Source organism: Antedon mediterranea, chromosome 2 (assembly GCF_964355755.1).
Source record: "Antedon mediterranea chromosome 2, ecAntMedi1.1, whole genome shotgun sequence".
In the NCBI taxonomy this organism is placed as follows: Eukaryota; Metazoa; Echinodermata; class Crinoidea; order Comatulida; family Antedonidae; genus Antedon; species Antedon mediterranea.
Genome location: NC_092671.1, coordinates 14,416,129 through 14,429,740, shown reverse-complemented (window position 1 = coordinate 14,429,740; position 13,612 = coordinate 14,416,129). Strand labels below are relative to the sequence as shown.

The following is a 13,612-nucleotide window of genomic DNA, read 5'->3' as shown; positions in this document are numbered from 1 at the left end:
CGGTAGTGATTTGACATCATCATGTCTATTTATATGGGCACATCACATTTTGTTGTCACATAACGTTTGATAGTGCAGACAGAGCTTTAGAACAAAGTTACGGTATTAGTTTCACACTTTGTCTTCTCAAATTCATCAAACTCATTAGTATCGAGGAGACGATGTTCAGTTTCTTAGCAATAATCAATCAGATTTTCATGGCAATGCCTGTGGATGAACGTGTGGCTAATACTTGTGTCATTTCAGGCTCGATTCACCTGTGACGTCAGACAGGTGAAATCACACACATGTATCAAAACGCGCGTATCTCTATAGTAACGTATGCGAGATATTGATTAAGATCATGTAATCAATTCCAACCACTTTAGCATGCTCTGATTTTAAGGTGCATTAATTGTTTCACACTCATTTTTTATATTGTAATGACGAAGATAATTCGAATTTGAAGAAGCATTGTTCGCATGATGATGTATTGTCACTTATACTAGAGTACTCTGTTTTTATTTATAATAATTTAAATATAATAATCGTAATTATACAGAGGCTGCTTTGGGACACCACTATTCAGTGGATACCCCTATTGTATACTTATTAAGGGACATTTTCTTTTGAAACGAATGTTTTGGCCAATTTCTATTCAGAAGACACCCCTATCCTTAGTTTTTTTTTTCAAAATTCTTATGTTTACAAATATCCGTGATATTATTGAATATCTGTCAGTTTAATTCTGAAGAGCACTCATTAAATTTAGCTTTATTATCGATTTATTGGTATTATTGATTTTTGGTAATTGTTCAATGTATCGTGGGCTCAATTCAATTTTTAAAAACGTATCTCTTTCGTTTATAATGATGGTAATAGCATAGTAGAGCTAATAAAGTATAAATCTTGTTGAATACCATTAGCAAACAGTTTTTGTATCAGCTTTTATGTTAAAAATACCATTATTTATAAACTTGGTATCCATGGTATCATAGGTACAAAAAAAACCAAAACTTCAGTAAACCAATGAAAATACAGATTTACTGTAGTAATTGAATTAAAGAGTTTATAACATGTTGGAATTTAAAAGTTAATGCATGGATCAAAGCTAATTAAACATTAAAGCTACCGTAATTACAATGAAACGTTTAACGTAATTACAAATTGACCAATAAGATGCGTATTAAGTTTCCGACTCCGCCCAGTGTGATGAGTTACGCGGTATTATTAATTTAACCAATAGCAATTGATGGAAATTAGTTATGGTATTGTTACGATTCGAACTTAACTTGTAAGCACTGATTATGTGGTTGTGCTTAAAGCGAATTAATATCATATATGCCAATCACGGGTATAAATACCCTTCGGTGACGACTACCCCGACATAGTACGCTTTCTGACCTATTTAAACAGTTTGACGAGAACCAGTCTATCAGTTCTCGTAGCTAAACTCTTTAAAAGTACGCCAGTGAATTGATACTACGTAAAACAAGTTTGTTTTCGTTATAGACGAACTTCAGGGAAGAGATTGACAAAAGCATTGAAAACGATACGACATATCACAGTGGTGTTCCCCTTTAAGGTACGCATTGATATAGCTCGTGAGAGCTTAACAAAACCTCGTATTGCCGTATTTTCTTTACTTGAGGAGACATATTTCTTGTCGCATAATATTTTCATGTAAATTCCATGGTAATTTTCCGTTGTTTCTCGGCCGGTGGGCATATATAAAATAAGGTATAATCAATTTTCAGTATTAGATTTTCTGTAATTTCTGAGATGAGTCGACGGGATCAAGTATTTTGAACCAGACCTTCTCATTAGTGTATCGCTCCGACAGCACACATTTAGACAATTGTTGATTGTTGTTTCGTTTTATTAACAGTTGTTACTTTTCACCGTTAACATATTCCTTTTGTATAGGATCAAACTCGATGCACCTGCAGCAAGCTCAAAAGTACGTTTACCTGGTATAGACGCTAATCTAACAGGACGAGAAAGTTAACCCTGAGAATATTTAGGCCTGGGTCTCATCAACGTCAAGACGGGCCAATATCGCGTTGATACCGTGAAGGTTTCTTCCCAACGTCTGTAGAAAACGCTTTAAGTAGTACGAACTTGGCGTATAACCCCGGGCCAGTGACAGGCTCCCCGCTTGGATCAAAGCTCACGCCAGAGCCGAAACATCAAGATACCTGGCGAGAACCTGGACACCCGATACCGACAGTGCTACTAGAGAAACAAAGGTAATGCATACATAACTTTCACTGACTACCTTTACAACTCATCTTAACTCTCAGCAACATCATTGATATTTACACTCTTGATCGTCTGCTAGTCGCAGATACCATAATCTCACTGCCTCTGCACAACAAGTTCATTGGGTATTTTTGAATAATATGATCGTATGAAAACGGTAAGTGTAAATACGATTTTATCCCAACTATTAATTCTGAGAGACTTTTTTTTTCAGTGCGATTTTTTTTTATCGCACAGCCTCGATTTTTAAAGTGTTTAATAATTGTATGTTATTTTGTAATGGATACTGTAAATTGTTCTCTTTTTTGTATAAAATTATTTTGATACTGATACTTTTTTTTATGTTAGTTGTATGCCTATACTTATTTCGTCTTCATTAGTTTAATAGTTTTCTAAACGTTAATTTTTTATTTTAAGCATTTAGTTACTGGCTAAAACGAACATTTTAATTTGTCATGTTAGACGTTATTATTAGTTTGTAAAAATTAAACAACGACTATTCTGCAAAAAAAATATTTTATAGAAATATGTTATTGCTGTTAGTTACCGTTATTAACATATAAATCAGCTTTTGCTAATATATTTTTTCGATTTTTTATTTTTGTGTTGTTCTTCGAATTATTATGACCAAGGGAATAGGTCTATCGTTTCTTTTAAAAATTTAAGTTTACCTCTGAAGTTTGGGTTTTTTGTTTTTAAAATGTATACATATTGCATATCCTATTTGTCGTACTCATTGAATTTAGGCCTAGTGTCATTGTCAATGCCATTGTCACAACCTTCCGGCATTGCCGCATTCTCCCCGGGTAGCGACACCACATCTTTACACTCTTCGCCTGCGGAAAAGCTCTTCAATCTAGGCGAAAGTTTCCGAACCTTTGTAATGATAATTGCTAATAATACTGTGATTCTCTACAGGCTTAATATCATATTCTATATTAGTCATATGATATATTATTCGTTTGTGACTATTATTTCATATTTGATCTAATCTGAATTTTCCTGAAAAATGAAAATGCTATAGAGTTACACATTATATTTTACACAACGAATTATTTTATTAAAGCGATAAAAATGGTAGTATGTTTTCCTGCCTATATTTATAACAGCATGTGAATATCTGTTCTGCAAATCAAACTGTAACCATTATTTTCCTGATAATTGGACATTTTTCTTATCTTATCCTTAAAGTCAAGAATTCGTTTATTTATGTGAATGTATCAAAAGGAAGAGTTTAATGCAATATATAGTATCGGAGTATAAGTGAAGCTTGATGGTTAATGTGCTTGCCTTCTTGGCACCAGATCCATGATTAAACCATGGACCTGGTGCCAGGGTTGTAACTCTTTCAACTCCACTCCCTAAGCCTAAAATGAAACTGTTTAAATTATCCGTCTTATTGGATGCGATGAAAAGGGGTATACGGCCTATCGTGACAGCTAATAAGTAGTAGTAGTTGCACAGGTTTAATGCATAATCTAACGATTGTTTATGTTAGTTTTTCCCTATGCCTATTATATTCGTTTTATCTTCATATTTATTTATCTCATGGATAAATAAGTTGCTTATTTCTCCATGATTATCCATAATTTACCAAACGTTAATTAAGTACGGTATTGTAACTCACGACTTTTTCAACTCCACTCCCTAAGCTTTAAATCAAATCAGTTTGCCCCGGCTACGACAACCCAGAGAAAATACTAAAGTTGATATAATTACGAATGATTACGATTAGGCCTATAAGTTTCTAGTTGTACAGAACAGAACTTCGCTGAAATAATGTTTAAAATAATAATGAGCGTGTAGAATAAATAGAAAAGAGATAAAAAAAGGAAAATATTTAAGTCTGAAATCATGTAAACAAACGGGGAGTACTCCTAATTTAATATTTATTATAATGTTGAGGCTTAGGCCTATATAAGATTTTCCTACTCCTAGATTTCATGTTGTTTGTATTACTACGGTACATAACTGTGGCTTTTATTTTAAATTTATTACCTTCATTAAATATTTGATTGAATTGAATTATACACAGTAGGCTAATAGCTAGCAGTATCTTAATTCAAATCTAATATAGAAACGGGTAATAATATACAAGGTATTTTATCAGCTTTTTCTATACCTATCATTATGGAATCGGGTTGCTTTATAAAGTTAATTACCACAATAATACATTTCTAAAACGGTATTACCATCTGATATTCAAATTGTATCAATCATAAAACCAGTTGAGCCTATTACTGGGTGTTTTCATACCAATGGTCATTTTGCAGGACACTGTAGGTGGTGGATCAAATGACCTGTTGTCCAGGTGAAGTAAGCCTAGTGGACCTCTAGCCCCCGGTTCATCGGCTTCTGATGGCCCATTTTACCTGGTCGCTATAATTGAAGGCTTTCTCCCACTCCGTCGTGTGTGATCAATGTAAGATATTAATATCGCCAATGCTAAATGATAAGATAATAAAGGCACGTCATAATATGGAATGAATTATGATGGGAAACACCGGTTTGAATGCCAAGGCTGCTTTTGAACTTCGAACATTAATCATCGTACACGTTTGTTTTTATAGGGGATTAGGATATAATTTAAATATTTGATTCTAATTTCATAATAATGTTTAAATCAAGTCAGATCAAATCAAATCAAAATAAAAATTTATTTTTTTCAGTTGCAGAAAAGATAGAAACATAATCTATAACAACAATGAAACGTAATAAATAAACTGCATGCTAAGAATAGTTAATTTGCAATATTCTTTTGCGTAGATGTTTTAATTTATTTTACTTATCTAGCATTACGGTACTTAGTGTAAAATAACAACCTATGTATTTTCCAATTTTTTCATTGCTTTATTTCCCGTTTTGGAAACACATGTGTACTGTAAAATGGTACTTGTAGTGTTTGATTATAATATGCAGCTACTGCAAGTTACGATAACTAAATATTTTTCCACTTTCTCTCTAGAACGACGGAAATAAGTTGGTTCTGTGTATTTTGCTGTTTTGTAAGCCGTATATTTGTCATGTTGCACATGGAAGAACCGATGTCGGAAGGCGTTGTATATTCTACTCCAACTTGCGTTCAATTAGGAATACCAATGACCGAATGCTCAAACTCAATGTACCCGATGCGGGACCATAGAATAGAACACGATGCCTATTCACTGCCAAATTTCATCGAATCTCGTTACTCAGGCTCTATGATGGGGTCATATCCAAGAGTAATCCCGTTATCTGGACCATTAGGGTTTTACGATTTTGAACCGTCCTTCATTCGACGACGGAACGAACGCGAACGTGAACGCGTACGGTGTGTCAACGAGGGATACGCCCGGCTACGGGAACGTCTTCCATCCGACAACCCAGAGAAAAGACTTAGTAAAGTTGAGACATTACGAATGGCGATTAAGTACATTAAACATTTGCAAGGAGTTTTAGATACAGAAGAGCATAAAGAAAACGAAGAGACGGAGGACTATAGGCCTATAACAAAGAAAGTACAACATCACAAATCATAATCAGAAGGTTGAACAAAATTACCAGAGAACATTTTATTGTATATAATTTGATGATGTATAATAGTACTACTGTATAAATACCATTTCATAAATGTAAAATTTGTTAACATTTCTGACAGGAATATATCTAATCGGCCTAAAACATTTTCATTATTGTTATCGATTACCCTTGGCATAACAGAGTTGTAGGCTAGGCCTACTCTTCGTTGGTTTTGTGGTTTATCGATTCTTTAGGAAGTTTGCTGCTAAATAAACAAACGTAAGACGTGGGAAGATTATTAAGGTACTAGGTCTTCAGAAGGCTACCAGCGTTTCATAAAGTAATTGTAGATCCAATCAAATATATTAAGTTTTTACATCATGCCATACAACAATATATGCTGATTGCAAATGATGATAATAATCAATTTAGTTTTTTGTTTTTTACAAATTACAAACCCATTTTAAGATATATCATATATATCTATATTATTTACATTATTAGCCTTTTTGTATTTGTTTAAACAAAAGTAGGCCTTTTAACAAATCGTTATTATTTGATTAAATGTTTTTGCCAATTACTGTAAAAAAATAATAATTATTATGCTGCTTAAATGTAATGTATTGTATTAGAAACAATTGATATAGGTTAATGTTGACTTATAGAATTAATGCCAAAAATGTATATGAGTTGATATTAAAATAATTTACGCCATAACGATGCATTTTTTACTTATGTGTGAACATTTTACCGGTACTTCTTTTAAAATATAATGCCCAGTTAATGATGAGCATGCTGATATTGTTGTCAACAGCAGAACATTTATTTTAATCACTGCCAATACTGCATGGCTGTGATGAGTTTATTGTGTACACCGTGAAAACACATACTGACACGAATAGAATCGCAACTTACATCTTCGGACTAGATTTACGGGTCTGTATTTAGATTTCTCCAGTATCATAGGAAAACTCCATAATGCAGTATCACATGTGTTTCACAGCTATCACCCAGTACCATAATCATAAACTAACCCTTAAGCTAACCTTACATGATACAGGCACAGCATGTGATATACATGCGTTGCTGTATTACAAAATATTCCTATGATACCGGTACTGGGAAATTGTCGTATGTGAAGATACAGCACTGAAAATCTGGAAATCTTCTGAACCATTCGATTTAATTGTAAATGAACTAGTTTGTCGTTTTCTTTGAATATACTCTCTGTGATGTCATTAAGAATTAATAATAAAGTGTGGAATGAAATAACTGACTTTTAACCAGACAATTATGACCGGGTGTTTTTTGATAGTTTCATAATTGCGTAAATCTTTACCTCTGTTGGTGTTTTAATACTGTTTCATTTTAAAAAAATAAAACAAACGTTTACAAGTTTTTGCTGCCCATAGGCAAATGCACTAGAATCATCGTAACCACTAAATCATTCAAAATCATGTTCTACTATTAATGAAGACCCAAGTGAGATATTATTTTGAACTCCAAGTACAAACAATTTTCTGAGTCAGCAGCGGTTTTTTTTTTATCACACGTGAAACAACGCTAAACGCCGATTACGCTTGAGGGCGGAGAAATATCACGTTAGATAATGGACATGAGTGAGAATTTCGCTAGGCCTTACGAGTAGCTTTGAACCCAGTAACACTGGTACACTTTTGACAACCGATGTGCAATAGGAATGGCTATTTAATGTAATGTTATTCGTTAATCTAAGTGTGATAATATAAACAATAACGAATGAATTGGAACATAGAAGAATTTAAGTCTTCCATTATTGGAATATATGGTCTGTAAATCGTGTTCAACAAATTAATTTAAAAACAATTTAATTAGTTTTTGTATATTGTACTGTCGTGGTTTTCTTTTATTCTTAGTTACCATGTCACTGTCATAACGTGTCCTTTTCTGAATAGCGTTATAATCATGAAAAATAATATATACATTGAAACATAATTAAGCATAATAAAGCATAATTAAATTTAGATTTAGATAAGTTCCCGATTACGGATTATGATGGACATTTCCTGGTTCCTATAAACTGAAAATTTAATGAATATAATAATAAAATATATAAAACTTTTCATTCATAAATATATTTTATACTTTCTTGAAACAAAAGTTCACATTAGGATGATTCGTGCTTATTGACAACAATGTGAATACACCATGCCTTGATAAACAAGATAGAATGTCAACCTCAGAACGTTCATCATCATATGAATACCGTAACACTCCAATTAAGACACCCACCCAGATCTAGGTCTCTAGATGAAACTAATATCTCAAATAAAAAAGTTATTGTAGTGTTTGAATTTCCCACGCCAACTATCTTATCAAGTTAATAAGGGAAAAAATGATGTTCACACGGATAGTCACAGATCACATACATAAAATGACAGTTAAGTAAATTTCCGTCATTTATCTTAATTGACTGGAATCTTAACGAACACTTTCTTTGTCATCACACCTGGTGAGATGAGGGGAGACTTGATAGCAGCGAGCTATTGTAGTCGCCACCGTCATTATTCGCAAGTATACTCTATAAGTCTACAAGATTGGTATCAACATCGCGAGGGTCGTTTACCCAGAGGGCTACATGGTTCTCCTCCGGCATTTTTTTGTATAACGACATGTATAGGCCTAGGCCATGTGCATTGCGTTCGGTTTCGTTCCAAGGCATGATGTGCATTAGATGCACATGATACCAGAACCACTCAATATTGTGGTCATATCGGATGTGTTATGGTTTATTTTATATGCATTCGCTAAAATAGCATCCTAAAAAGCGAACGTACGTTTTTAATGTTCCACTTCTCCAATCAAAATAACGTGTTGTTCTTCATAATAGAGATGAAATTGAATACAACTGAAACACATGAAAATGTCTACTGTATTTACGTCATACCGGGAGAGATATGTATTGGTATAACCCTAGCCTAAAGGCGCGGGTTCAAGTGATACCTGATGCCCTAGGCTACGGCCATTTGACAGCCAAATACCTCGGCCTACAAGAGCCACACTAAAAGTGCAAGGCATTCCCACAGCTTATGCTAACAGTAGTTGTTTTGGAAGGCACTTTGGCATCTACACTATATTGCATTTTTGTTCTCCAATGTTTAGTTTCCAAACGTAAATGATGGTTTCTGGGCCGTGAACTTATTTTATCAATTAGAGGATCGGGTCGATCAATTGGATCATTTTTTTCGTAGTGGCCTCTTCTCTTCTTGGGTGTTACATAAACGATGATGTGACCATTTGGTACATACAACATTATAGGCTACATTTTAACGAAAATACAAAATCCTCTAAACCATCCATCGATAATAAAATAATAATTATAGCTAGCCTACTCTGCAATGATGAGAACATTTGCGAGTGTTAAAAATGTCGACCAACAACCCAACGTGCGAATGTGCGATTGTGCAAACCATGCGGAATCTGTGGTGCAGAAAATCCTCCAGAAAAACACAAAACAAACTCCGAATTGTATTTCGAATTACTTTATTTGTTTATCTTCAGAAATAATTTCTTTTTTTCCTTGTTTTATATTATCACATATCAGTGTCTTAAATTGATCTATAAACTTATTATTAGTTATTGATTAAATATTTAATTTTGTTTCGATCCTGTAAGAAACAGGTACCGGTACCTTATTATGATTAAAATCAGATCAGGCATGCTAAGCCCGTCGGCCAAACGAAAAGTCATCAGTCACTTGCCGAGAGTATAAACACTTTTGTTTTTGATAGTATTATTTTAATGTTTGGCTTTATATATAACTATCGATATTAGTTTGAAATTCCAAGAATTCACTTTAAAAACAAAGATAAATTAAAACAAAAATCAATTTTCTAAAAAGTACAAGGCATTTTTTTGGGGTCAAACAACTTTTACCATTTTGTATAGACAATTAAAATAGGCCGTTCCTCCCGGTGTTCACGGGAACTAACATGCAGTATTATACACATTCTAAGTGTATTTAAAATTCGATAGTTTCGTAAAACCATGGAGAATTAATTTATTTCTCCATGATATTGCATATAAGGTTTGTGTTAATTTCACGTCCAAGATTTGAATAGATTTAGCTTTTGTGACGTAAACATGAGAACATAGACTTGCCCCAAGTCTGTATTTATTGTCTTTTTTTTATTTATTTGTTTTTATTTCGACCGCGATTTTTGTCTGAAAGTATTCAAACTCAAGTAATAAACCTATGAAACGCCATATGTGCAAAAATATTTATATTTTTACAAAACTCCGTCTGGAGCCCAGACTAATGAGAACAATACAGAGTCCAGTATTTGCCGTTTACAAACATCGGAACGTCACACGATACGATATTATTTTATTTTAACAACGAGGTACAAATGAAATTTGGTTGGCAGTGTTACTGAATTAAAATAGCAAATTATAGTTTAAAAAGTCATGCAGCTTGAACATTTCATGTCTGGCCTTATTTGGTACTTATGTGGATGTTTCGTGTGTTACCTTTTGATGTGTGACGAAAATAAATACAACATTACTAAAGTGACGTCACTGGTTGCATGTCATAATTGTACAAAACACAAAGCATTCCCCCTCTCGTCCAACCTCGTTTTTACGTAGTCCACGCCTCTTAATATGTAGATTATTTTTATAATACGGTTTATATTGTTTGGACCTTTTTTATATACATGTTCATAATTATTGGAAACGAGAGAAAAATAAAGTTGCGAGTGGTTGAGATTGTTGGTGGCGCTATTTAGAAAGAAGTTTGTGTCAGGATCCATGAATACTGTAATAATTATTAATGCATTTTCTCAATTTCTCATAAATATATAATATGTAATCTCGAAAATATTCATCTGGTTTCAACAAAATGATGTTTGTATTTTTTTCTTTTGGGTAAATCATAAAACTATACTAGATCGGTTAGCCTTGTTCACGCGAGTGACATGTAGCAAAACAGTAAGTCAATAAGTAAGACATACAAACATGATATATAATGTTTTAATTTATATGTAAATGGAAAATAACGTAACAATAAAGAACGATTGTTTATTTTTTTTCGCTTGTAATTCTTTTGTGGGTTTCTTTTCGACATTAATGAACTAACGAGTTAAAACATGTGATACATTTCTATTGCTAAGTACGTCACAAATGACACAATTATGTTTAACATGGAATGCATTTATAGCAACCATAAACAAATTTAAATTCCGGACATTGATACACAGATGAGTAGATAAAATATTATGATTTGGCTATGTACCACCGAGTTACCGCTGTTGGTCAAAGTTGAAAGATGTTTGTCCATCGACGATTTTATTTGAACGTTTATCTTTTCATTAAGGCTCCCAACTAAAGTATTAATAAAAAAAATATCGTATCTTTATCGAAGCAAGGCCCATCTCCTCGACGTGATACGTGGTATCCTGTAGCACTTTAATACTGTATAATTGGTACACCGTGACCATTGTGTCTATACCACTTGCAGTAACACGTTAGATGACTGGACCTCTAACTGGGAACCCCAGTGGGTAACAGGTGCTCCCTGCATAATGTCGTTTATATTAAATAACAACACCAGTTGGTCATTTGTCCAAATCATTGAGCAAAGAGCAACGGCATTAAATGCTGCGTTTTGATTATTATCCTCATTGCTGACGATTCCGATTCCACAAAATGAACGTGTTTAATGTTGGCAGTAGTCCTCCTCCGTCTGCAGGCTACATACAGAACAAGAACTATATGGATGTTCATTGCTACAGATGTCCGATACAACCGACTACTATGTGGACAGGTATCACAGATAGACATCCTCATGCTTGGACGTTTAACCGTATTCCAGACTATTACATCTCACGATCACCCGAGATCAGACAGACGAGTATGCCGATTTGTCTTTTGTGCAAAACGAATAGCACTGTGAAGTATTGTCAGGACGCATTGACAAGTCCAGTTTCTAATCCGAATCTCTGTCGAGCAACATGGGATTGCCAAGTAGACACTAACGATAAAAACGGTATTCTTAGAAGAAGTAAGCCTACTGCGTCACCCTATAATTTTGACAAATCCACTGACCCCAGAAACACAACTAGACGCTCCCGTGCACACAATATTGGCGGTCTTTACGCAGAAGATCGTGACGCTTCTGCTTTTAGAACGTACAGAACAGATATTCGATTTACCGGTAGATACGATGACGTTGAGATTAAGTCGACTCGCGTTCAGACGAATCGACTTCGACAGCGGTCATTTGCAAACAGCCGCGAAAGAATGCGTATACAGAATGTGAATGAGGCATTTGACCAATTACACGCAAGTTTACCATCAACAATGAACACTCGCAAACGTGCCACAAAAATGCAGGTGCTTAAAAGTGCTATTGAATACATACGCTTCTTGCAGGAATACCTTGAGAAGATACAGAAATAGACATTAATTTCGACTTTTATTTGCCATGCTGATGAACAGATTGATAGCCTTAAAGCAAGGACATTATAAGGTATATCGAAATGATCGTCATATATTTTTATATTGTATATTGAATTGAATAAGTGACTAGGCCTGCATGTACATAAAGATTGTGATAGCGAATTAATTGTGTGAGATAACATTAGAGGTCTACTTTAACTTTGATGTGTTTGTTATTGCTTTTGAAAAATTATGCCATTACGTATTCCAGCCTTATTAAATATTAGTATGCTTCTTTCAATACCAAACCATTGCAACAAACTTCTGTTTTAATTTGTGATTTGGTATTTTTACAAACTAGATATACTGCCCTCTCCCTTCTATAAGTCGTACACAGGTGAGTTTTTAACTCCGCAACTTACGAACAGACCCGAAGAATGATAGATTATGATGATAACATGATTGTTGCGAGATATTAAAACACACACGTGTAAGTCACGTATAAGTCTGATTGATGAACATGTATTTGTTTTTTGTTATGATCATTCTTGCAATTTCAACTGGAATTATGACTTTTTTATACATACAGGAGTAACTTGGAACCGTATTCTTGAAAGAGGACATGGTCCCGGACTATCCTTAGTCCTTATAGTTCTGGACTAAGGATGGTCCGGGACTTTCTTTGTTCTGTCAGTCTTGACATCTGGACTCATGGAACCATGAAAGTAGTCCTATTTTACGAATACCGGCCTAGACGAGGTTGTAATTTAAAATATAATGTTTCTATATTAAAGATGTATTGTTTCCCTGAAAATTTATCTGAAACAATGTGTTGTTGAATAGTACATATTATGTTACCGTATTCAATAATAATAATAATAATATTATATTATTTTGCGAAGGCTATGATATAACATATAACAAACGTTTTATTTATTACTTCCTATTATATTATACTTTAGCCTACTACAAATTTTTAAACAACGTGTTGTTGAATATGCAATATTACGTCACAGTTACCTTATTCAATCCAAAAAAATAAAAAATAAATAATAATATTATATTATTTTGCGAAGGCTATGATATAACATATAACAAACGTTTTTATTTATTAGTTACTATTATATTGTACTTTACTACACATTTTGAAAGTTTGACTCAATTTATTCTTGAGATGTCAAAGCTTCTCTCGTTTGCTTACTCGTTACATCGGCAATAACGTTCAAAACAAAATGATGAAAATAGATGGAGATGGAAAGTCCATTGTCTTTTATTTTAACTGGCTCGTAATAATCATTTGAACCTGGAACAAAATGTAGTACGACGTCAACATATAGAATATCACCGGAACGAGCATTAATCAACTAAAATAACTGTCATGAGTGGACAGCAATTAGCAGGCGCTGTAATAAAATAAAATTTTGTGCCATTATTTTATTAAGAAATATTAATTTAT

General features: G+C 33.7%; 1 protein-coding gene across 1 annotated transcript; it reads left to right on the top strand.

The window, feature by feature from the left end:
• The first annotated feature begins 2,084 nt into the window (after positions 1–2,084).
• LOC140039693 (achaete-scute homolog 5-like) lies at positions 2,085–6,469 on the top strand. The gene is made up of 2 exons (XM_072085313.1): positions 2,085–2,228; positions 5,207–6,469. The coding sequence occupies exon 2, from the start codon at positions 5,265–5,267 to the stop codon at positions 5,757–5,759; it is 495 nt and encodes a 164-aa protein (XP_071941414.1). The 5' UTR covers positions 2,085–2,228; positions 5,207–5,264; the 3' UTR covers positions 5,760–6,469.
• Positions 6,470–13,612: the final 7,143 nt, after the last annotated feature.

Bases quoted from the DNA above. Each gene is read 5' to 3' on its own strand.
- LOC140039693 (XM_072085313.1), top strand. From the start codon at position 5,265: ATGTTGCACATGGAAGAACCGATGTCGGAAGGCGTTGTATATTCTACT.